The 26,503-nt window shown below is 37.5% G+C and overlaps 2 protein-coding genes across 3 annotated transcripts in view; one reads left to right on the top strand and one right to left on the bottom strand.

Annotated features, from left to right (window-relative positions):
• EIF2A (eukaryotic translation initiation factor 2A) overlaps positions 1-20,958 on the bottom strand; it is a 38,609-nt gene extending 17,651 nt beyond the window's left edge. The window contains exons 1-6 of one of the 2 annotated variants that reach the window (XM_016216705.2): positions 20,767-20,958; positions 11,758-11,827; positions 6,491-6,565; positions 3,080-3,198; positions 1,857-1,956; positions 1,434-1,516 (exon numbers count right to left, since the gene is read on the bottom strand). In XM_016216705.2, the coding sequence (XP_016072191.2) occupies positions 1,434-1,516; positions 1,857-1,956; positions 3,080-3,198; positions 6,491-6,565; positions 11,758-11,827; positions 20,767-20,794 (475 nt within the window). In that variant the 5' untranslated portion in view covers positions 20,795-20,958. The remainder of the gene's footprint in view (positions 1-1,433; positions 1,517-1,856; positions 1,957-3,079; positions 3,199-6,490; positions 6,566-11,757; positions 11,828-20,766) is intronic. The other variant, XM_016216706.2, reaches the window with a different exon arrangement.
• Positions 20,959-21,407: 449 nt separating this feature from the next.
• SERP1 (stress associated endoplasmic reticulum protein 1) lies at positions 21,408-25,059 on the top strand. Its single transcript, XM_087818087.1, has 3 exons — positions 21,408-21,547; positions 21,772-21,847; positions 23,056-25,059. The coding sequence occupies exons 1-3, from the start codon at positions 21,464-21,466 to the stop codon at positions 23,094-23,096; spliced, it is 201 nt and encodes a 66-aa protein (XP_087674213.1). The 5' UTR covers positions 21,408-21,463; the 3' UTR covers positions 23,097-25,059.
• Positions 25,060-26,503: the final 1,444 nt, after the last annotated feature.

Below are 26,503 nucleotides of genomic sequence, written 5' to 3'. Positions count from 1 at the left end.
AAGATGGGGGGGTACTAACTGGTTGCAACGAAAATCGCTAGAGCCTGGCCAGCATGGCTCAGCAGTTGAGCACTGACCTATGATCCAAGAGATCAAGGTTCAATTCCTGGTCAGGACACATGCCTGGGTTTCGGGCTCGATCCACAGTGGGGGGCGTGCAGGAGGCAACCAATCAATGACTCTCTCATTACTGATGTTTCTATCTCTCTCTCTTTCCCTTCCTCTCTCTGAAATCAATAAAGACATATATATTTTTTAAAAAAAGATTGCTAGAGAAAGAACTCATTTCAAGTGATAAAAGGAAAAAATATTTATCCTGACTTTCCTCTATATATGGTACTACTAGGTACCCAGATAGATGAGCAATATCTTTATAGAAGCAATACAGCCAATAAACGAGAGGAGAGGAGGGTAATCAGAATATCACCAATTTGCAACCACTCATGAAATAATGGACCTAGGCACTGAACGTCAGTATCAGCTAACCCTACAAAATCAAAGACAGTAAGACAGTATGCGCTTCTTGATAAAAGAATTCAATACTGCCTTATGATGTAGTCTTAGACCCATCTCTCCCAGATAAGAAGATGCTGAAGTTGACCAACTCTAGATCCAAATTAGTTACTTATAGGAAACAGATGAACAAGTTAAATTACAGGATGGGATACAATTCAAACAATGAAAAATATATAAGACAAGTAATCTTGTTTTAAGTAATAAACTGCAAAAGGGAAAAAGGAGAAGGAGAGGGAACCTGTAGCTTAAAAGAAACTTAAAAGATATATCAATCAATTGCAATGTGAGAAATCTTATTTGGATTTTGAGTTTTAAAATAATTGCCACATTTGCGATTATTAGAAATTTAAGACTGGACAGATATTTTATAATATGGGATAATGGTCTTTTGGCTAAGTTAAAAAAAATGTAAGAGTCCTAATCTTCTGAGATACATACTGAGATATTTACTGGTAAAATGATATGATCCAGGATTTGCTGTAGCAGAGTTAAGAGACGGAGGATGGGCAGATGCACGGGTGAGATAGGACTGGAAATGGGTCGATGGTTACTGGGACTAGGCATCTAATTTTGTATTTGAAATTCTACACAATAAAACATTTGCATCACAGAATTTCAATAGCAAATAAATTCAGAAAGAGACATTTAAATGTCTTAGTTTAATAGAAATTTAGGTAATAAAAAGTTGTTATAAAAGAAAATTTGTAATAAAATTTCACTAGCATTTATAAGTTATTCAAATGAACATAACAGTAATTATTAATATATCTTTTATGTTTATGTATATAAGTATATAGCAACCTATTAATATTACTATATTAACAGTATTTTAGAGAACTCTATGATACCATATAAGGCAATAAAAACTATATACATTTATAGTAAATAATAAAATTATTTGATAAATCTTTCCATACTGAAATTGTTATTTTCGAAGAAATGAACTTCATTGTTAACATTTCGGGCACAAATAGTTTCATCTTCTGACCAGGATGGACACCTATAGTGAAAAGAAAGAATATTAAAAAATTTTAAACAGAATGTAACATCACATGTAAACTTATGTTAAAGTTTGTGATATTGCTTACTATTTAAGTAAAAATACTTATAATATGATGTTAAGTCAGTTACTAATAGTTTTAGTCAGCACATATAACAGAAAAAATACTAGACAAAAGAAAGATCAAGTTTTTATTACATTCCCACATACAAAATCTTTAAAGATCTAGATTTTGGTCTGACAAGTTATTTTCTAAGCCAATATCAAAGAAACAAGTATTATACAATGAATATATTTAAAATATTTTGTAAATAATAAGTATTCTAAAACATTTGTTTACCAATTTTGCATCTTTTTCTGGATGAAAGACTTCAAACATGTCCCAGTTTTCATATCATAAAGTTGTAGGTTGGGAATCCCAGCTGTGCCATCTTTAGAAGCTGCAATAAAAATGAAATTTTTTATAGTAATTGTCTCCTAACAAGTAAAAAAGATGTCACTTTTAGAAACAATTTGAACAAGACTATACAGATCAAGCAAGAGAGTTGCTTTAAATCAACTTTTCCCACTATCTTTAATTGGGGATTTACTCATCCATTCCTAAAGCCATAACAATATGCCAGCTGTTTGAGCAAAAGTTTGGCATTTCTGAAATGAGTTCATTACTATGGATTTTAAGAATACTTAAGAGATTTCTTGTTTATTAAGGTTTACATGGTTTGCTGGATTAAATTATCTTATGAAAACTGGTATCTGTAAGTCACACACACACACAGTTATATAAAATCACTCATGATTCTCAATTTCCCTTTTATCTACTTGGAAAAAGAAGATTCATTAGAGTTCATGCCTCTCGGAAGAACAAACCCAGGAGGTATACAATCCAACACAGAACTATGATCATATTTTACCTAACAATAACCACATAATTAGAACATGTTTCCTTTTCTTTAGTAGAGAACTTTGAGTACTCATCTGCCAGACACTGTGTGAGGTATTTTGTTTTCATCATCTCATTGAATTCTTAAACAATATATATATGAATCTAGAACATGTTTCTTAAAATAAACTCCAACTCCCCTTATTTTATTACTCATCTATGAAGCACAGCTACATAAAATGTTCACATAACATTATTACAATATCTCCAATAGTTTAGACAATGGCATATCATGTCCTATGCTTTGTCATACCATACACATTTCCATTGTACTTCCTCTTTCACTTATAATGATAATTTAAAATGTTTTTCATTTTAAAGGTTACTCTTCTTCTTAAGTTTTGAGATCTTCTCTATCCAGTGGTTATTTACTTTCTAAATTTTCCCCTGGCTTTTTCTTTTGCTCTTATCTCATGATGGATCTTTTCACTAACTTACTATACCGTGAAATTACTTAAAGTACATTATATTTGAGGAATACAAGATTCATTGTTGATGAAGAATATTCACACACTATTTACTTTCATAAAGATTAATTACTTTCTTATAAGCTTATAAACTTTCTTTTTTCCCTGAACTGAATTGGGCCTATTAGAATATTTTTGTAATTGGAAAATACTTACTAGTGTAAGGCTGCCACGTTGCCAGGACAGTGTTTTTTGGCGAGAATTCAAGGCAAACTGCCTTCGGGAGGTCGAAGGAGTGCAGTAGTCCCTTGTTAGTGACATTGATAATATTTATTCTGGTTTCAAAAGAAATTACTTCAGCAACGAAATACTGTTTCACAATAGCCAGCACTATAAAAAATATTCGTATCTCTTTTCAAATACAGATCACTCTTAAGTGTCTATTTTTCATAAAAATCCATTTTTGGTTAGTTCTAGAAAATATCTAATAAACACCTTAACTGAAAAAAGTACACATTTTACCAAAAGGCCCCTATATAAGGCTGGTGTTGAGAAATAATATGCAATTAGTACAAAGACACAATAGATGACTCCACCTTCAGCTGAAAAGGAAACAGGCCTTTAAGTGAACAGAGCTAACCTAAAGACAAGGTGAGCTGTGTCAAACCAAAGAGAGAGGTGCTAAAACAAAAGTATATCTGATTCCCTTTTTCAGTTTTTATTTTTGGCTTAACTAACAGGCGTCTATTTCTTAAAGTTCTGGAGCCTATGAAGTACATGACCAAGGTGCTGGCAGACTGGGATCCTGGTGAGAGCCCTCTTTCTGGCTTATAGAAAGCTGCCTTCTTTCTGAGTTCTCACATAGTACAGAAAAGGGATATTTTAAAATTGGAGTAGCAGCTGAGGAAATCAGTAGAGAGACTTTTGATGTCTATTAAAACCTCAGAAGCAGCCTCCAAAAGATAGGCTGTAAAAATTATTGTGGTATGACAATGACAAAGATTACAATAATTGTAAAATAAAAGCAGTTTCCATTTTTTTGTATGTTTTCGATGTACAATGTCTGGTCTAACCACTCTATATACATTTTCTCATTTAATCCTCACAACAGTCTTATAAGATAGGTATTATCACCTCAGTTTTACAAACAATGAAACTGGGGCTTAGAAAAATTAAATGATTTGATGATTTGTCCAAGATCATACTACTGATACATGCCAGAATCAACCTTTAAAACCAGTTTGGTGACTTGCTATTATGTACGCTTTGGGGTTAAAAAAAATAGATAGTCCCTCTTATTCCAGAAATTGTTTAAAGTTACTTTGTTCTACTCAAGTTTGAGTACACTGGGTCAGGACAAGCAGAAATGGGTAAGAATACAAAATTACCACTATTGTTTTAAAGCAGACACATGAGATTTTTTACAAGTCACTATAAATTACACATTTTAGAATTACATGAAGCTTTCTTTTTTGTAGTTGATAAACTTTAATAGTTATTCTTAGTTTAATGAAGGGTGTTTATTAAAAAAAAAAAATGTTTAAGGAAAAATCAGCTATAGCTTCTGATGTAGTTAACCATGAACTCAGCAAAGACCACATACACTATATCTGTTTTTCTTGCTCCAGGAACATTACATATCTTTGTGACCACAGCACTTTAAGGAAATAAATGCTAAAACCAGGTACAGAAAATATCTATTGAAAAGATGGACATAATATATTAAAAATATTCAGAGTTGAATCCAATAGAACACTAATTGGAGATATGATGTATATAAAATAATTATAATAATTGCCAAGGTAAAAACAGATTTACTCAACAAACTCTAAGCTAGGAGACTAGGGTTCTCACAAAAAGATAACAATGAAAAGTATGGTAGGTCCCACTAGACAGTAAATTCCTATTAACTCATTACTCAAATAGTATAAATTAAAATATGGATTTAAAAAAATAGAAGCCAAATAGCCACAATAGGTTCACCAAAAAATAAAAAAGTAAAATAAATAATAAGACAATTTGATATCACAACTTTCATTGAGGCTGAGATTAAGACAGTCTGTCAACATCGCAGATAAGACTCAACATGATTATATAGGGTATCACCCCAAAAATGTATATGCACAATGTCTGGAGATTCTATTACTACATTTTGAAAATGAAATGTATTTTAACAAACACTGCTTTTACAATTATTCAAAGTGTGTATACATTTTTGGGGGAAACTCTGTAACTTAATTTGAGAGTAGTAGAGTTTATTAGTTGGATTTAATAATTAAAAAAAAATAAAAAACTGACTAATGTTTTTAATTGTAAAAGCTAATCCTGCCAGCTTATAGTCACAAAAAGTGAGTCAACTAATTCAACACAATCTTTTTAGCATTAACTTTAAAAAATCATGTGTTTAACCTAATCTAAACTGATAGTTTAAAGGCTTCAGAACACATTACCACTGTGTAAAAATCACTTAAAATGTACTTTAGAAATTAATGTACGTATTTTCCCCCTTTAAAAAAAACTAAGCTATTACATCTGGTTAAAAACAACAACAGCCCAACTAGCGTGGCCCAGTGGCTGAGTATCGACCTATGATCCAGGAGACTGAGGTTCGATTCCCGGTCAGGGCACATGCCTGGGTTGTGAGCTCAATCCCCGGTGTGGGGTGTGCAGGAGGCAGCCGATCAATGACTCTCTCATCATTGTTTCTATGTCTCTCTCTCCCTCTCCTTTTCTCTCTCTGATATCAATAAAGCCTTATTTAAAAAACAACAACAACAAAAATAACTTTAAACCAAACAACAAATATTTGGGCATTTTCCTGGTTCTGTGAACTGAAATGCTACATTGACTATGGAAAAATTAAAAAGGACTGGTTTCCTTAATAAAATTTGAGCATTTAATCAAAATACTTATTTTTGTAATCTGATTTTTTATGTAATATAGATTATACTAAACACACTTTTGATTATTTTATGTATATTAATATAGACGATACTGAACATACTTTTGAATAACTTATACTTAGATGATATACTTTTATATACAAAAAACAACTAAAAGCAATAGCTGCAGACAATGTCACCAATTTAAGAGCAGAGATATAAAATATCTAAGTTGAGATATTTGAGGGAGACTTTGTGAAGAATGCCCCAGACCACTTTGCATAAAAGATGATGGTGAACAGAATATCCTCAAGTGGCCAAAAAATGCCCCTGGATTTGAAGGACAAGTACCTTCCATTACTTTCTCATATGGAGACCTAAACCTAAGGTAAACAAGCAAGAATTATTCTCTAAATGTTAGTGCAGAACTTAAGAAATCCTAACCAATGACCCAGAGCACTATTTAAAACAATCTCTCCGGTTATTCAGCATTAAATTAATCGTCCTTTTTCATATGTTACTTTCAAATTCTAAGTAACTAGATAACTCAAATGAGTCATGGCATGTAAGTAGAAACTAACACCCTTAGAGGTATGGAAGTTATGTTGGAGATAACACCTAACTGTATCATGACATCAAAAGATGGATTTTATTAATGACACCCAAATACATATTACTCAAATAATGCTGGCTGTGTTTCACATTCAAGACACATACATAAAATGCTATATAAATGAACACTAACTTGTCTCCGTTGCTCCAGGCAAACAAGGTCCCATCCTTACTAAAGGTATAGACTTTGCAATTTTTTCCAGATTCCCTGAAAAGGACAATAAAAAAAGTTTAAATTAACAAGCATTAATACTTTTCCAAAAAATCTGATAAAAAATTCACAATCTTACTACTAATTTAATAACTAAGAATGTAAATAAATTTTAGAAAATAATTCCAAAATGCTTCTGTCTACCAAAATACTTTCTCTCTTAAAACGCAGCATCAACATACACTGTAGAGGTAAGCTGGAAATTGATTTTATACCAACAGGTCAATATTAAGGGGGGGAAAGAGCCCTTTCGGGTGAATATCTAGTTTGTGTGACAACCCAAAAATGTAAGCAAATGTGGAGTTACCAGCAATCAGCCCTGAAACTGAGAGGGAGACATTGTGAAGAATGCCCCAGACCACTTGAATAAAAGATGATAGTGAACAGAATATCCTCAAGTGGCCAAGAAATGCCCTTGGATTTGAAGGACAAGTACCTCCCATCACTTTCTCATGTGGAGACAGAAAGTACAACAAGAGGATCTTCACATTAAATAAATGCAGATGCAGGATTCTGTATAAAAACAGATCTGTGAAAACCAGACTTCTTGGCAATATTCTATCAAATGATTAAAACTCTAAGTACTGTTATCTCTCAACTGGAGACGGCTACTATGATTACATCTCCCAGTAACAGTGAAGACCCAAACAGATGCTGTATGTGTGTACATGTTGATGTCTACATGTTTAGTCAAAACATTAGATCAGAATTTCATGGCTAATAAGTATTTGAATTATTAAACAAAAGTGCACTGAGAACTAACCAGTGTACTTTTAAATAACCTTTTAAACTGGTTATTATCTTTGCATGAATTCATTTGAAGAAAACATTTGTGTTTCTGCAATCACACAATAATAGTAGCTTACACTCAGTTTGTGGTTACCAAAATATTATTTTTTGTCTCTTACAAGAGACAGCATGACCAAGGTGTCCTCTATCCTACATTGTGAAAATCATTTCTGAGTCTTAAGGCAGAACTTCACAATGATCATATTCAATTCCACTCAGGTTTGGGCCTATTGTTCCAGCCTACTGAGGTGTATTCACATTCTGATTTTCCTCTTTTAAGACACTAGTTACTCCTTACAGCTTTATGAAATGTATAAATTATAAAACATAATCCTAAACTATAATCTAAATTAAGTATTAAGAATGTTGAATGAGCTCTGAACAAGATCCTGTGGCTCACCCATAGTCCTTCCCTCAAACTAAAATCAATTTGTTAATCAGCTGACTTCACATCTCTTAACCAATGACAACTCTATCACTATCATCATCCAACTGAACAACTTTGTCATTTCTCAGATACTTTGCCAAAATCATGTTCAGTTCTATTCTGATGTGTCTGAAAATTCTACTCAGAAAGGAAATGAGATAAGCTTAAAACAATTTGTTTTTAGCAAGCTCATTTTGATTCCAATAATCAGTCCTTTATATCATGATTATAAATTGTCCTTTTAATAACTTATTCTAGAATTGTGTTTAAGGTTGAAGGCACGCTTACTAGACTACAGTATCCAGAATTTACTTCTTTTCTCAATCTTGGCAATTGGGAATTTTTGTCTATTTCCTTCTGGTATAATCTTTTAAATGAAACATTTCAAATATACACACACAAAAAAAGAGAAAGAGTATGATAATCCACCTGTGTACCTATCACCAAGGTTAAATAATTATTAACTCATAGCCAATTTTGTTTAATTTACTCCCTACCTTTCTATTTAATGCCAGAATTTAATATATATTTTTTTAAATATTGATTTTAGAGAGGAAGGGAGAGGGATAGAGTTAGAAACATCAAAAAGAGAAACATCAATTGGCTGCCTCCTGCACGCCCCCTACTGGGGACTGAGCCTGCAATCCAGGCATGTGCCCTGACTGGGAATCATGGGTGGAAGTGCAACCACTAAGCAACACAGCTGGGCCAATGCCGGAATATTTTAAAGCAAAACTGATCTCTGATCTCATATTATTTTACACTATACTTTAGTATACATCTCTAACTGATGAGGACATTTTAAAAAAACATAATCACCACCATGCCACTCATCTCACAAAATTAATAACTCCTTACTGTCACTTAATACCCAGTACTTTGATATTTGGGTTTTTAAAAGCTCCTCAGGTCATTCTAATATGCAACCAAATTTGAGAACCATTCATCCAAAAGCTTGATTAGAACCAGGTTTTTGGGGTTTTTTAAATGTTTTATCTTTATTGTTGAAAGTATTACAGATGTACCCTTTTTTCTCCATTGATCCCCTCCACCCCACATCTGCCCCCCAAGCTTTTCTTTAAAATCTTCATAGAAGGTAAGTACCATGTCATAATGTCTCCTTGTTCTACTCTTAGTGATGCTGAGATTGTACCGGACTCATTATGTGCCTCCTGATTCACCTAACCCTTCCTGCTCCCAGGCATCAGCTATTCAATGAAAAGTCCTGGCCATGTCATCACCTAACACCACTGGCTGTCTCAGACTCTCCAGGAGTGAGGGCCATATTTCAGCATGGCTTCTATTATGCCAACTGATGAACCAGGAAGCAGCTCTGGCATTCAGATTCAACCCTTACAGACCAAGAGAAGCTGTGGCCGCAGATACATTTCTTAACCGTCTTCTCCACAACAGACTGTTGGATGCGCAGTGGTTCTATACAGCCTCTCTAGAGACACTCTGCATGACCTAGCAACCCGGCTGTACTCTGGGAATCTGGGGTCAGCTCAGTGCACCCAGTGTTACATTGGCTTTCACTTCTTTAGCTCATTCTCTCTCCCCCTCATTCCTCATGCCTTGGACTGCACACAGCAATGAAGTGAAGCACAAAAGCTCTGGCACAGATTCTTGTTTTCTAGAGCAGTGCTTTTCAAATCACCCAAGGAGTTGGTGAAAGTTCAGATTCTGACTCAGGAAGGTGGGTAGGGACTGAAACATAATACCAATATGGCTAGTCTTGGGCGCATACCTTCTATAACAAGATTCTAGAGAACTGGATCTAATAAAAATTGATCAATAGATTTAGGTGATATCAGCCTGATTATAAAGTTCCCCATTTACAGTTCATCCCCTAGTTTCAACATCTTTTACTGATCATTTGCATAGATCAGTGCTTTTCAAAGTGGAGTCCACAGACTTGCAGCTTCAGTATTACCAGGGAACTTGTTAAAATTCCACTTCTTGCCCTGGCTGGTGTTGCTCAGTGGTAGACCATCAACCCTTGCAAGGAAGGGTTGATTCCTGGTCACGGGCACATACCTGGGTTGTAGGTTCATTCCCGACACTGGATGGGCATGTGCAGGGAGGCAACCAATTAATGTGTCTCTATCACATCAGTGTGACTTCTCTCTCTCTGTCTCCCCCTCCCTCCCACTCTCTCTAAAAATCAATGGAAAAATGTCCTCATGTGAGGATTATAAAAAACAAACAAACAAACAAACAATTCCACTTCTTGGCCCTGACCTCAGATTTAATAAATCAGAAAATCTGGGGAGAGAACAGCAATCTGTGTTTTAACAAGCTCTTCAGATGATTCTGATGCACGCTAAAGTTTGAGAATCGCTGACAGATGATTTCTTTAGAATTATGAAATAGTGATGATCTAATCCCATCACTTCACACTAACTGGAATTCTTCTATAAAGAAGTTTTCCTCATTAACTGAGAAAGTATGTACAGAAAAGGCAGGATAAGTGCTGATTCCTTTTTATTGATCAATTTTTAAAGTAATGAGAGTGCAAACCACATCGATCCTTAATGTTGACCAGTAAGTTTGGAGGAAGGGTTTGGGGTGAGTGTTTATATACTTGACATGCCTTAACCTTTTAGTCATAATTCTTTTTTTTTCCTAATTTTTAAAAATTGATTTTAGAGAGAAAGGAAGGGAGAGGGGGAGAGAGAGAGAGAGAGAAAGAGAAACACTGACGTGGGAGAGAAACATCAATTGGTTGCCACCTGCAGGTGCCCCAACCAGGGATCAAACCCAAAACCTAGGTATGTGCCCTGCCCAGGAATCAAACTCGTCATCCTTTGGTATGGGACTATGCTCCAACCAACCGAGCCAGCTGGCCAGGACAGTCATAATTCTTAATGCTCAAACTTTCACATCTTAGGCTGGTGTTAGCTCCTTCAAGTTGACTCTAATCCTTTAACAAAACTCCATTAGTCTTTTATAGCTTCCTTGCTTTCCGGTACTAGATGTCTCTAGCTCAACTTGTACGTTTTCTGTCCTAGACCTGGAGTCAGCCACTTCTCAAAGGACCTGGTTCCTTTCAGTGAAGAACGGTGTTTAGAGGTCACAATCTGTGATTCAGGGGTAGTCACTGCTACTACGTTATCACTACTTCTAGACCTTTTCAGTGGACAGAACTAGGAAATACAAGTGATTTTAAGGGGGGAGGGGGAAATTATGACTAAAGATAAAAATTTAAAAAATCATGAGTTCGTATTGACATGTGCAAGTGTATCCCTTCATTTCTATGCTGGAAATCTTGGTTCCTACAATAGATTTAAAATGATAGCATCAATTTTCTGTTAATAATAAAACTATTGAATGCATTTAAGAATTATTCAGGTCATCAGTTGGTTATGCCACCCACTAAATATAAAGCAAGGTTCACTTGTTTCTATTTTAATTTTTAAAAAATTTAAAACATAACATGGTCCAAAGTCAAAACTATATATACCAAAGTTCATTCACAGACATGTGCTTTGAGTCCTATAACTCTTTCCCCCCTATAGATAATCACTTTGATTCATTTTTGGTTTGCCCAGTCATTGTTTCTTTTGGAGAATAAAATATATATCTATACCTACCTAGCTGTATATTATATACATATACTTTTTTTTCACATTTTCTTCCTTTTTTATACTTTTCATTCTGTAATTTCATGAAAATTACAGCCAGTGTTTGTTTTTTTAAGTTTTTCCTCATTCCCTAAGATAAAATTCTTCAAAGCTAGTGGCTTGACCTCAATTACACTATTGTCTACACCTTTTCTTTTAAACATGCTTAATCTATTATTTTCAAATCTGAAGATCTTGACAGAACATATGCATTCTTTCCAGCTTCTGTTATTACACAATATGTCCCAAGAAACCAGCTGTTCTTTTTCCTTCTCAGAATATAACAAAGACTAAAATAATTTAGAATGTATTATACAGTTCCTACTAACATCTCAACAAAAAAAACATACCTTGGAAGCACTGTACTCTCTGTAAAATGTGGTGGTCCATTCATCATGTATAGTCCTTCTGATCCTCGGACTAAAGAAATAAAATGGAAAGAAGCACCATGACTGTTAATAAATACTCAGTTACCACAAATGTCTTGAAAAACAAAAAGCTTTCAGTCAAAATATTAACAAAATTAAACATTTCTTAGACTTATGGAATGTTAGTGTTAAAAGGGCACATTTTTCTTACCCTATTACATGAAATCATAAAACTGATAAGAATAAATAGGTAATGCAATAGACTGAATGTTTGTCTCTCTCCCAAATCCTTAAGTTGAAACCTAATCCCAATGTGATATCTGAAGGTGAGGCCTTTGGGAGATACTCAGACCACAAGGGTGGAGCTCTCATAAATGGGATGTGCCCTTATAAGAGCCCAGAGAGCTAGCTAGCTCTCTGCCATGTGAGGATACAGTAAGAAGTTGGCAGTCTGCAACCTGGAGGAGGGCCTTCACCAGAACTGGACCATGCTGGCACACTGATCTCAGACTTCCAGCCTCTAGAACCGTGAGAAATTAATTTCTGTTATTTATAAGCTACCCAGTTTGTTATAGCAGCCCAAACTCAGACAGGTAATACCCCTCTTTCTTTTCCTATAGAGCATATTCATTTAGTCTCCTAGGAGACTACGTCAATAGATCCACTTTTACTATTTTATTTTATTTATTTATTTTTAATATGTCTTTATTGATCTCAGAGAGAGGAAAGGAGAAGGAGAGAGATAGAAACATCAATGATGATGAGTCACTGATCGGCTAGCCTGCAACCCGGGCATGTGCTCTGACCAGGAATTGAACCCTGTTTGCCTGGATCCTAGGACGATGCTCAACCTCTGAGCCACGCCCGGCCGGGCGACTTTTACTATTTTATAAGAAATCTATGCGTGTGTACTGAGATATTACGTTCCTTCATTCAAGTGAAAAAAGGTGATCTTAGTATATTTGCACATTTTTATAAAATTTTATTGACTGATTGATTTTAGAGAGTGGGAGAAACATTGATTTGTTGTTCCACTTATTTATGCATTTGTTGGTTGTTTCTTATATGTGCCCTGACCAGAGATCGAACCCACAACCTTGACTATTTGGGATGATGGCTCTAACCGACTGAGCTACCTGGCCAGGGCTATTTTCACATTTTTAATCTCATTTTCAGAATGTGTGGATGTTGGAAACAGAATTATAAGCTGAGTCTAAGTTCAATCTTCTTTGTATCAGCTTACTCTGTCAAGTAACTTTTACAAATAAAAACTCAAAATTTTAACTATCAGTGAAAACGTAGTTGTGCCGAAGTAGAAAGGACCTGAATGCAAAGGCAGACTTTTGTTCCTATCTAGCTGTGGAACCCTGGCTGCATCACCTCTAAATCTGTTCCCTAATCTGTAAAAATGAAAACATTAGAATAGAGGGTGGCAGTGTGCTTTATATAAAACAATGACATAAAAATACAGTATATATTCAAAGTTCTTAAAAATGTAAGGCATTACTAATATATTTACAATTTCTCAAACTTAGAGAACAAGTGGGATTAGACACATTCATTGACGAAGTCTCCAATGATAGTAATATCCCAAAATATTGTGTGAACAAAATTCAAGATTTAATAAGCAAAAACATCTATAGAACTAGACTATACTTTTCACAATGGCTGAATCAGATGCTTCCAAAGTTGAACCAACTAAATTCATTCAATATTCAACAAATGCTTGTTGGGGGGAAACAACCACCACCTTCCAGACCCTATGTTGAAATACTGGAGATACAACAACCTTGTCCCTGACCTCATTAATCAAATAACTAGTCAAATATATGGAATTCTATATCTATGTTTAGTGCTACAAAGGAAAGATATAAGGGGATAATAGAATGAATAATAAAAATTTGATTTAAAAATGGAAGGCTATGGAACATGTCTTTGATTAAGTAATTGTGCGCTGAGATCTGAAGGATGAATAGCAGTTAACAAGCAACGAGAACAGGAACAAGTGCAAGAGAGATGGCGAAGCATCAGCGGAAGGGAAAGAAGACCTGTGTGGCTGGAAGGAGATGGAGCTGGGGAATAAAACAGGGCTAAGACCAAGCAGAGTCTTGCGGCCTAAATTAGGCAATGCTGGTCTGTAGCCTAAGAATGTTGGGAGACTTCAAGAGGATTTTAAGCAGATTTTGAAAACCAGATTTGCATTTTGAAAAGGTCAGTTTAGAGAATAACCCAAAGGGAGTAAGAGTGGACATGAAGAGACTAATCAAGATGGTTCTGCAGTAGCCCCCACAGGAGAGATTAAGAAAACTTGGGCTAGGGTGGGGCAGTGGAAATGGAAGGCGGAGGATGAGCATTCAATACATAAGAGCTAAAACTAACAGGACTTAGTGATTGAGCTACTATTTTGTGAGCTAGAATTGCTATTTTATGAGCTAAAAGAAAACATTTTACTGAGGTCCATGCCACAATTACAGCTGCTGCTTTTTCTGCAAGCTATTCCCAAATCTTCCCCTCTTCTTTTGGTTACTGGGAAAACAGCCAAGTTGGTAGAGGGGCCACTCTTGGCTCCAACTCTAGTCCATATTTCCTTTCCCTTCTCCAGGGACACTTCTCAGATCACTAATATTCTACCCGAGAATTAATTACCTCAATTGTCAGATATCAAAAGTAATATAATTTAGACACTCCCAAAGAAAATAATTTAAAGTTAGAATTAAAGTAAAAGAACTGCTGATAAACAAAATCTGTATCCTCAGGGGGCTTCCATTTTAGTGGAGCAGAAAAAATAAGTAAACACATACATGAACGATGAGTATACAAGTATACAACTGGATACCATGTTTTCTCACACTGTAAGCAGAGCACCAGACTGAGCTGCCAAACTGCTGTGGGTACTTTGCCATTGAATAGGATGGAGCCCAGCAAAGTACTCTGCATATATTAAAATCTGAACTCCTTACATCATGGCCTACGAGGCTCTCTCTATAAGACCTGGCCCCTGCATAACTGCATATGCTAGGCACTAGGAATTTAAAATGAATCCATCACTGCACTCAAGTTGATTTCAAAGGAGCTCACTCTATTGCCACACATTGAGTGAAACACTAAAGATATCTAAAAATCTAATGACATTTAGAAAATGTTTTGAAAATTCTTAATCGCTTCTTGGCCTTCTGACTATTCTCTTACTACACCAGCAAACAATGCTATTTCTTATCACCAAATCGGTCACCTGCTACGATATCACATACAACACAGTATGATTTAGAACAGGACATTCTTTTCTTAATATTGTAATTAAGGTTTTAACAAACACTTATTTGAGGGATTGATAAAAAATGAATTTCCCGAACTAGGGAATTCAGTTACCAGATTTTACTTTAACTAGGTTACATAACATTTTGTCAGCTTAATGAGGTCCCTCCCACAAGCTGCAGTGGTAACTGCACACAAGGAGAGCTCTTTCAGAGAAATCACATGCAGGTCTAGGAAAACAAAACAGCTTATCTCCAGTGTAGTCCTGATTAAGCTGCGGTGTAATTAGAAAATGTGCCATATGGTGATGTAATCAAACCACATTCTATTGACTTAACTGCCTGCCCCAAGAACATATGCTTAAGATGATTGGCAAAAAAGAAAAAAGGCCTTCCCTAACTCAGTTTCTTATGTTCTCATGACACTTGTAACTAATGACCTTGGTCCTCATACTTGTATTGCCGTTATCACTGACCACAATGCTTACTTGGGGAAAACTGAACTTTCAGGGTATTCGAAGAAACCAGTACAAGGCTTTCCTTTCCTAAATTTCTATTTCATACCTACACCCCAAACTAAGATAGGTCAAAGGCCCCAAAGGAGTTGCCAGACTGTTTGTGTACCCCACCCCTCAAATTCGTATGTTGAAATTTAATCCCTAATTTGATGGTATCTGGAGGTGAGACCTTTGTGAGGTAACATAAGTGCCCTTATAAAAGAGACGCCAGGGAGGTCCTCTGCCACTTCCACCATGTGAGGACACAGAGGAAGACAGCCATATGAAACAGAATGCGAGGGCTCACTAGACACAGATTCTGCCAGTGCCTTGATCTTGGACTCCCCAGTCTCCAGAACTGTGAGAAACACATTTATATTGTTTACAGGCCACCCAGCCTGTGGTCTTTTGTTATAGGAGCCCGAATGAACTAAGACTGAAGTAGGAGGGGAAAACCTCACCTAACCCACATTTCATGTAGATTAACCCAAAATCTTACAAGGCAACAGGACAGAGAAGTCAGTGTGAAAAGTGTCGTGTCTTTCCTGCTCAATTAGCAGTCAGTCTCATGTGTTTTTCAACTCCTGGTTTGAATAGGTTTCTGGAGAAGTGAAAATCTTGAGTCAAATTAATCAACTGCTTTTCAACACGCATATGTTCCCACTCTACATAAAGAACACTTTAAAAACAAAAATCCAAAGGTTACATATGCTATGATTTCATTTATATGACACTCTAGAAATGACAAAACTATCATGACAGAGGACCGATCAGTGGTTGCCAAAGGGCAGAGCTGGAAGCAGGTGCTATATAAGAGGCTGGTGTCTTCTTTGTGGTGATGGAGCAGTTCTATATTCTGACAGCGATGATTACATGAACTACATGGGATAAATTTCCTTAGATGATACACACACACAAACTAGCGAAATCCAAATAAGGACTATAGTTTAGTACAGACTACTGTGCCAATGTCAATTTCCTGGTTTTGATGATGTACTATGGTTATATGAGGCCTCTGGGGAAAGCTGGGTAGAGGGTCCACGGAAGCTTGACTGTTTTGCACCTTCTCATAGTCTTGAGTTATATCAAAATAAAGGGCCTTTAAAAAGCCTGTGGTTTGGGGTAATGCTTTCTTCACAACACAGCAAGAAATTAAGCCAATCAAAAGTTGTTTTAACATCAAAAATTTTAAATTAAAATCAAAAGTTGAATAGACCAAGATTTTTCTATTAAGGCAAAAAACATACTCCACGAGACAAAAGTACTCATTAAATTAGGTAACCTTTGTACATGATGCTTTACAATAAATATACCTATTTTGGGGGAACTAATTATCAATTGAAATTCATTATATAAATCATACTGATTTGTCAGTTTTGTTCATACATATAAACATTATTTAAAACAAATATTTTACTTCACATCTCCCTACATAGAAGCGTAATTATGAGAAAGTGCTGTAAGACATTTTGGTACCACTAAAGATATTTTACTGGATTTAATCAGTTTGAGCAACTTTTACACAACTTTGAATAAACAGATAGACAAAGTTTATTAGAAGAAACACAAGATCAGGTTCATAACAGAATACAAACTGTATCACAAGTTAATAAAAGCAAAAGAATAAATATAAACTCAAAACAAACTCTTTTCAATAATTTTTTTCTACACAGGACTTTCTAATGAGGAATTAATTTTATTTTACTTATTTATTTTTTATGTATCTTTATTGATTTCAGAGAGAGGAAAGGAGAGGGAGAGAGAGATAGAAACACTAATGATGAGAGTCATTGGAGATCGAGCCCTCAACCAGGGCAATGTGCGCTGACTGGGAATCGAACCTCAATCTCCTGGATCCTAGGTCATGCCCGGGCGGGCAGGAATTGATTTTAATTAGAAGTGACTGAAACAGTGAATAGAATGTGTAGCTAACTTAATAGCGTATTGAGACTTGATATGATTTCTTGTTTTTAATAATTTCCCTTTCAATCAAAGGGGATCTGGCAATATATTCAATTAGAAAGAAAAATCTAGAATGTAAACAGTTCTTTTCATTAAAGCAACAAATAAGTGCCAGAGTTTCACACAGAGTAACTGTTTAAAAAACAATAATTATATCAAATATTGTACATACATAATATATTTTTAAAACCTACTATCCTTTCCAGATACTCACGTACCATTTATTACTCCAGGGCCTGAGTTAATATGAGAAAACTACTGGGCTTCAACAAACAAAGGTCCTATGGTAGGGGTAGGGTGATTATTACAATGATACTCTTTCCAACCTTTACATCCACTGAAGTATATATCGGTTTAGAAAAAAATGATGTAATTTTTAATAAATTTTCTCAATGGTCTCAACAGAGCAAGCTGACTAGACAATATGGGTTTCCTGTAAGGGCACTGTTGTTTTACATGCCTGGCATCCAGGCCCTCCTTTTCAGACGACTCTAATTTTCCTTTGAAAAGTATCCAGGGGTGAGAATACAATTTGGTCCTGGTGATCTAATTAAAAATTGACTGATTTGAAGAAGAGCAAGAACCAAGCCAAGCTAACAACAGCCAGCCTTGTGACTAGCAAACATGTACTCTTTCCTTTGGGGCTGCTAATCTGGTTGAATATAAACCTCTCAGAACGTTAGCCTGGGAATGAATTTAACTGAGAAGAAATCAAGAGCACAGTGATGAAGAAAAACAGATTTTTGGAGTCATGCAAATACTCAGATGTGGCAATACCGAAGCTTTAAGGTTACACAGTTTTCTAAAAAATCCCCTTTTCACTGGCTTTGTTTTTTTTGCCATTTCCAATTAAAAGTTGTGACTAATAAAATTTACTGGATAATCTCCAAAGAAGATTCTGGAAGTAAAATGATCTATTGTTAACTAAAATATCTATACTAAAACTGTGTACAAGATTAATCATGTGGATGAAAAAGAGGGGTTCTATGGAAAGTAACCTCACAGGGTGACCAGGTCATAAACTGCTAACTGGGGAGGTCATGGTGGGCAGTCATGCCCCAGACATAACTTTTTGGTGAAAGCTTTGTCTTTGCCCTAAGCAGTCTCTGTCCATTGTTTCTGTGTATCTAGGTTAACACACCTTTGAAATAAACACCCTTAAGAAAGCATGTATCTTGTTAACTATCCTATAATCCAATCCCTCTCCAGGTAATCTTCCTTAAGCTCCCTCCTTAATTTCAAATGCATAAAAGAAGCTGCAGAACTTGTTCTCTGGAGCAACGGAGATCTTGCTCCCCTGCATATGTCATCAATTTGGCTCAAACTCTTATAAAAAAATCTCTACAGGTTTGGACATTTCTTAAGTCAACAATCAGTATGTTCTAGTGGGGGGAAAAAAAAAAAAAGACCATGAAGTTGAATGACTGAGTATAATCTTGACTCTACCAATTTGCCATATGAATCTGACCACTTAATCCCCTTGGGCCTCTATGGATATGAGAATATGATGATGCACTGACTAGATAACCTTTAAGCTCATACAAAGTCCTTGATTTGAAGCACTCTAAGAAAATTGTCATTCTTGGTTAATTTGATTAAAAATGAAATGGTTATTTTTCATTAATTTATTCCTCCATCAAACATTTAGAGTATCTACTGTTTACCAAACACTGTACTTGGTACTGAAAATATAGGAATGAATAAGACTATCCCTACAATCAAGGAGTTCAGTCTAGCAGGGGAGAAAAGCACCTAACTAGTAACTAGAAAATTATCCCATGCGATAAGTATGAAAAAAAAATTCAAGTATATATGAGGTACAAAAAATAGCCTGGGGAGTGACTATATGGGGAGAGTGAGGAAAGCTTCACAAAGCAATGATGTCTGAAATGATTTTAAAAAGGTAAAAAGATGCTAGCCAAACAAAGAAAACTGTGACAGTCCTAGACTGACGAAACAGGTTGTCCAAGTGTTTTATAAGCAGTTCAATAAAGGTGGAGCACAAAATAGGATGGAATGGCAAGGCGGCGAATGTCAAGAGCTATTCAAGGATTATAAAGATTCCACTTGCCATGCTAAACAGGATGAAATTTACTCTGCAGGCAGTGAGGAGCCACTGCTCAAATTTTAAAAGGGGAGAAAATTTATCAGATTTTAAAACGTACTGATTTTTTTATTAGAGTTCAAATAAGCATTTAGTATTCCAAAATTATGACTAGCATACAAGTTACCTTGATAAAGCTAGAGGGGAAAAAATTATTTAACTATATAATTATCCCTTTTAAACGGTATCTGCCTAGCATACTAACAAATTATAGCCAGTATTTGATAAATGTTTGATGAATAAACTGCGGTAGACGGATTGAATATGAGTGGGCACAGCGCGTAGTAACAAAGATCTTAAAATGTAGACTAGGAAAAAGCGCAAAAGCTAGAAAGGTTCCTTTCAAGTCTCAGGAAGAAATATTCCCTTTCCACAAAAGTAAACATACTTCCCGTTAATGACTTCTTGTTCCTTATGAAGCCGCTGGTGATTTAATCAAAGCTTTCTTTTGCCCTCCCAACTCCCCCCGCCGTGCTGGATACTCGCGTGGGACCCCGGGCCATTACCTAGTCCAGAGTCTTCCCTGACACTGTCCAAGGCTGTCTGTTATCTTCTCCAACATTATAAACTCTGCCTCAGCTTCAAAATTCTAACTCTAAAGTGCCCATAACCACTTCAACACCGGACACTGTATTCTCTCCCCAGCGCGCGCCGCTGCCATCCCAGGCCGCGCCCGCGCCCCGTGAAGCGTACGCGGCCGCAGCGCCCCTCACGCCAGTCTCACAAATCCACCAAAAAGGGCTCCAGAGCTCCGTATTCCTTAAATTCGCGTGTTTTTCGTGTGTGGTCATTCCAGGGGGCGGTCATGTTTTCGTATCTTTTTCCATATCACAGAGCTAAATGACGTCGCACTGTCAACAGGGTCTGTCAACAAATAAGCGTTCGTACAACCCTAGTAACTGCAGCCTAGGGTGATCAGCTCGGCCAGCGCCTTCGGCTCTCTCCCCTCCTCTAGACCTGCGACGGGAAGAACGAGGGATGCGCCCGAGGGGGAACGCGGCAGCCCGGCGGCAGAGGCCCTCACTTCCCACTGCCACGCCCCACGAAGAAACCCAAAAGACCCTCCGGCTCTCTCGCGGTCCTCAAGAAAAGGCCGCCCAGGCTCCAAGCCTAAGCACAGAGACACAAAAAAGAAACGTCCGAAGAAACAGACCCTCGCTCGTCCAGAACTCACCTGTTAGAAGCGGCGTGGACGGCGCCATCTTGTCCCGGAAAGAGAAACCCACGCACTCGGGTCAGAGTTCACGAGGGCCAAACCCGGCCTCTACACGTCTACCCCGGCGCGGGCACGGCCATCTGGCACTTCCGGGGTCGCCAGCCTCGCCGCCAGCGCGCCTCCGTTTGGAGACGGTAGCGGAGAGGGAGCCCCCGCGCGCACGCGCAGCCGAGGCGACGCGTTTTTACGGAACTCAGGGGGGTTGGGCCCGGGCCGCGGCTCCCGCCTTCCCCCTCCCGCTCGCCCTCTCCCGCAGGCGGGGCCCGCACTTCCGCGGGGCGGAGTCCAGCCAGTGCTGACGTTGGCAGCCGAACCCAAGTAGTTCCAGCGGAGAGCTGCGAGGTCCGCTTGTTGCGTTTCCTTCCTCTTTCGCTCCACGCTCGCGGCGGCGGCGGCGGGGCGAGCCTGTCCCGGGCCTGCTGTCCTCCCGCGCGCCCGCCTCTCCCGGCCGGTCAGCCCGGCGTCCCCAGGCAGCGGCCGCCCCCGCGCTCACCGGCTCAGGCCGTGGCCGAGCTAGCGCCCCGCCTGAGGACCTGCTCGTTGCGGCGGCGCGGGCGCGGGCACCGGCACCGGGAGCGGAGCGTCGCGTCGCGGCGGCCCGAGGAGGGTGAGCGAGCGAGTCCCAGGGGCTTGGGCAGGTGGTGGCGCCGCGAAGATGGTCGCCAAACAGCGGATCCGTATGGCTAACGAGAAGCACAGCAAGAACATCACCCAGCGCGGCAACGTCGCCAAGACCTCGGTAAGGAGAGCGGACGCGCCTCCGCTCTGCAGCCGGAGCCGAGGCCCGGCCGGCCGTGGGGGCCCGAGGCCGCGAGCCGGAGGCGGGCTCGGGGACTCGGGGAGGTGGGTGCAGGAGCTGGGCGGCTCGGGGGCGCAGGGGAGACCCGGCCCGAGAGCCGGCGGCGGGAGCCCTGGGTCGGAGTGGTTTTTTGCATTTGAAACGGTGGGTTTTCCTTTTTGCAGAGAAATGCTCCCGAAGAGAAGGCGTCTGTAGGACCCTGGTTATTGGCTCTCTTCATTTTTGTTGTCTGTGGTTCTGGTAAGTGTTTGGGGGCTACCGTCGGGCTGGGTGTTGGATCACGGGTTTGGGATGACGTGGTGACCCATTAGTGGTGAATCGTAACCTCGTAGTTCTCAGCTCACCTGCCGGGAGCTCCACATAATTCTATTTCATCTGAACCAATTTACGTGTCCCACATATGCACAGAGGGTGGTGCTCCAGAAACTTCTCCCAGCTTGATCTGTGCTCTCGGGGCATCAGGAAAGGAGGTCGTCAGGTCCTTGGTAATGATCAAGTTGGAAGAAATTTAGACCAAAACCGAAACATCTCATGGAAGGAGATAGGATGTTTTGCAATTCCATTATCAATACCTTAGCAAAAAAGAAACTTTTGAACATTTTGTACATACCGACGTTCGAACTTAATTTAAGATGCCCCAGAATATAACGTATTTATGTCAAAGCTGGGTATATTTTACAGGGTAAACTAGGGCAAAGAATTGATTCACTGTAAAGGAAACGTGGCAATTTAATATGTGACACATGTTTTTAGATTAATAAAAGAAACGTTTGACATATGGTAGAAAAATTCATTATCAGGGCAGCCAGCTGTTAGAGTTAAGAGTCTCTTGCTTCTGCAAATGAATTACCAAATGTCTTTCCTCTCTTCATTTATTATCTTATATAAGCTGTTGGTACTGAAGGACATGTTTCTGTGTTTCAAGTCCTGACATCCTAAAGTATTGAGGTTTCTTTTAAATATTTCACTTTGCCTGTCTCCTCAACTTACCAATTGGAAGCTTCTTAATAAATGGCCAAGAGCCAAGCAATTTATATAACCTAAAGATTATTGAGTGTCAGCTTTGTGAGAATGAGGAAACATGCATATGTTATAGGCCAGGCCTTCAGAGGACACATAATATTTAGCGATAAACCAAATCTGTGCTTGAAAAACCTGTTTGCTTTGGTACTTTAAGTTCTTTCTAAAATGATTATTTATTTTCAAACTCTCTTCAACATTTAGACATAAAACTCAGAGAAGCTGAGATTTTAAAAAATAACTTATGGACATTTAATTGTTTTATTAAGGTAGGTCTGTCTTCGTTTCTTATTACAATGAAGTTATATTGCATTTTCAAGTAACTGTTTACGGTACTCTTCGGCACAAACTACCTTAATAAATATTTGCCGCTTGCCAGACCTATTTTATTCAAAGCATGTTTTAATATTTGCTCTTTCTCTTTACAGCGATTTTCCAGATTATTCAAAGTATCAGGATGGGCATGTGAAGTGACTGACCTTAAGATGTTTCCATTCTCCTGTGAATTTTAACTTGAACTCATTCCCGATGTTTGATACCCTGGTTAAAAACAATTCAGTAAATCATCCTGCCTCAGAATGACTTTTCACATCATCATTCATGTGTCATTCCAAGGTTTCTTCACGAGTCATTCCAAGTTTTCTAGTCCATACCACAGTGCCTTGCAAAAGCACCACATGAGTAAAGCAATAAAATTTGATTGTTAAGCTACAGTAGTGGACCCTACTTATTCAGTCATTTAAGAGTAAGTTTTTTAATGTGGTTATTAAACAGTATACAGTATAAATATTAGATTAAGTCTGTGTAGACAGGGTCTAGATTTTGTTAACCCTAATGTGTACATGCAATTAGCTTAATTTAAAATTTGAAAACTTACGTTTTTTTATATAGCTAGGCACTTACTACAATATCTTGAATTGAAAGCACACTCCCATATAGGGTCATGTACCTGTCCTGTAATAAGGTGCTTATAAATGGAACGACTATACAGTTAGCCTAGTTTTCCCACAATCTCTAGCACCTAGGAAATTTTAAAAGCTTCCAAATGCCTGATGTAAAGGGAGATGCTTATAGCCACGTTTATTTTAACAACATTATTTCTGTTACACTACCTTGGATTTTGCATGAGTGAATATACTAACCTAAGATGCCGTAAGAAAATAACTTGGTTGAGCATCTTGTAACTTTATCAGTCACTTCAGTTTTACTAAAAGCTATCATGGTGGAGTAAAGTCAGGGAAAATTTGTTTATGTCACCAGTGATTTCACCAGAATTACTTTCATGGATCAAAGGGGTCTACTATGGTAGACAACGTCTTGGGGGAAATACTACTAAAAATGGATGCCTCATTAGGACATACTGTTGAGCCCAATGTGCCATAAAACATCTTAGCATGTTACTAGCACTTTTACCACCAAAAAGGCACATCAACTAAAAAGTTACACTTAGTTTGAAAATGCTTTTTCTGGATTTATCATTAAAATTTTGTTAGGGTTCTAGATACATCAGACCTTTATGTCACTTGGAATTAAATGGATTTACTGATAAGGGAACAGTCTTTAGTCTTCCCTTTGTTGTATGATTTTATAGGTTATGATCAGACTTTCTTTGTACTAATGGTAAGGGTGAGAGAGAAAGCAGATTTGGGGTTTTTCTGGTACTGTTAAAAACTGAAAGCATTGGCTATTTAAATACTTAGCCATAACTTAATGAAAAAAAGCCTGAGAGATGTCTATGTATTAATTGGAAAGAAAGCTGCTTGTTTGCTTTGTTAATTGCCTCAGGATATTTCTTTTAAAAATAAGCTGTTTTAAGAGGAACAGAAGGGAAATCTGCTACCTAGTCTATACACAGTGTGAACCTCAGAGAGAGCTTCTGATACCCCCAAAGAAGGGGGAAAGGTGACGGAGAGGAGTGGTTAAGGACTGTCAGGAATTTGACTACTCTAGAATAGGAAAAGATTCAGCTGACCTGGGGCCAGCAGGTTTTATCGTCATTGTTACCTGCCTTTCTCACCCAGGAAGTCAAACCCTATACTTGTTTCCCTGTTTGAAACAAGTGTCTTGGTTAACTAATTCTATTTTATTGTAACTTTAAAAATGAAAGTTATTGTTCTAAATTCATAGCAGGTGCCTTATTCTTTGCTTTGAGTCAAACCATTCCATATCAGAATTTCCCTTGGTGTACTATAGATAATTGACTTTAAGATGGTGGTGTTGTTTTTAATGTACAACGTCTATTAATTTGACTGTTAAAATTGCTATAGCTAGCAATCATTTTACATATGTAAAGTTGCATTCCCTTTGTATTTCTTGTGTAATTTTGCAATTGAGTGCATTTTATATTAAGGGTGGATTGTGCATGTTTGGGTCAATCAAAGCTATGTCTTATTTGATTTGTTCTTTAAAAATAAAGTTCCCTGAATATTTGATGTCTTCTCAAAGAAAATGATTTTGCAGAGTTCTTATCTGAGTGCACTTTTCACAGCTAATAGGAAATGATTTTAAAGACTGCCTAGTATTATGTTGTATTTGAGATAAAAGAAATAGTACCCAGATGCACAGATTTAAGGTTTATAACTGGGAGTAGGTAGCAGGAAAAACATAGAAAAGCACAATGAATTAAATGCTTCCCCACCTGCAGTTTACGATCATCTCATTCTTACCCAAGTTGTTCAAGGACAAAGCACAGTTCTTTTGATCTCCCTCTCTCAATTGAATTTTATATATCATCTAATATTGAGCACAGTGTGAGAATGTTTTGTTGCAGTTGTCTACATTATCCAGTTACTCTTTGTAATTTAGCTACATTTCAAAGACTTGTCACAGATTTCATTATATCTGTTGGGTTGTATGTAATGTTGCTCAAAATAATTGGGTGGGCTCCCAGAATAAGTAAAAGATTTTCGTTGTAACAGGATGCATTGTAATAGATTTTGACTTACATTAAAGAAATAGATATACTCAACTGCAGGACCATGGCTCTTCTCACAGAGGCTACTGGAGTTTTGTTGGTACAAAGGACTACCATGTAGTGCTGGGTTATGTTCTTGGGAGGCTCAACAAAATTGTGCTTTAGCATCTGTAAAATTTAGATCATCATGTTTTATATTTTTTATATTTATAAATTGTTCTGAAGTTTGATTTGTCTTTACCTACCTTTTTAGTTAGTTGTGTTGTTTTTTTTAACTTGTTTTAGACACAAAACACAAGAGGTAGGAGTTGGGTTCAAGAACACATTCTACATCACTGCATCAGAATCCTTCCTTGTCTAAACATAGTCCTACTTTAGCTGCTTGTACTGCTTTATCTTTAAGTTGAAGTAAGACAAAAATGTCCTAATTTGGAAAAAGTACTAGTATGCAGTAAGAGGCTATAATGTAAGCTGAAGGGGAAAATTCAGCTGTCTGGACTTAGATAATTAAAAGTAAGTTCATATGTATTAGAATCCAAGATGGAAAGGACATGGGAAATTTTGTCCAACTGCCTCACTTTACAGATAAAAAAACTCATTCAGTGAATATTGAGTAACTTACGTGCTGGATAGAGAAAGTAAGCTGTGAATACAGAGTCCCGGCACTCAGGTATCTCAGGGAGGGAAAGGACAATAATAACCATAATTGTGGTATTTCAAAGGAAAGGTGAAGTGAGATAAATGGTGTCTTTGCCCTCACAGAGCTAGTCGAGGTAGAAGAGAAACTGGAAACAAGGTTTTCTGACTACCCTGCAGAACCTAGGAATGGCTGTGAAACCCACACAGAACACTTCTTACAAAGGACTACCGTGTTTTCATGACTCTTTGCTTCTGTTTTTAGAAAAGCTCTTAATTTTTTTTTCATGTTGCTAATTCAAAGGAAAAAAAAAAAGGGACTTGTC

The sequence above is a fragment of the Miniopterus natalensis genome, chromosome 6 (genome assembly GCF_054644295.1).
Source record: "Miniopterus natalensis isolate mMinNat1 chromosome 6, mMinNat1.hap1, whole genome shotgun sequence".
NCBI classification, from domain to species: domain Eukaryota; kingdom Metazoa; phylum Chordata; class Mammalia; order Chiroptera; family Miniopteridae; genus Miniopterus; species Miniopterus natalensis.
This window is presented reverse-complemented; position numbering and strand designations above follow the sequence as displayed.

Bases quoted from the DNA above. Each gene is read 5' to 3' on its own strand.
- SERP1 (XM_087818087.1), top strand. From the start codon at position 21,464: ATGGTCGCCAAACAGCGGATCCGTATGGCTAACGAGAAGCACAGCAAG. The intron at 21,548-21,771 runs GTAAGGAGAGCG...TCCTTTTTGCAG, and splicing joins GCAACGTCGCCAAGACCTCG to AGAAATGCTCCCGAAGAGAA. The intron at 21,848-23,055 runs GTAAGTGTTTGG...TTCTCTTTACAG, and splicing joins TTTTGTTGTCTGTGGTTCTG to CGATTTTCCAGATTATTCAA.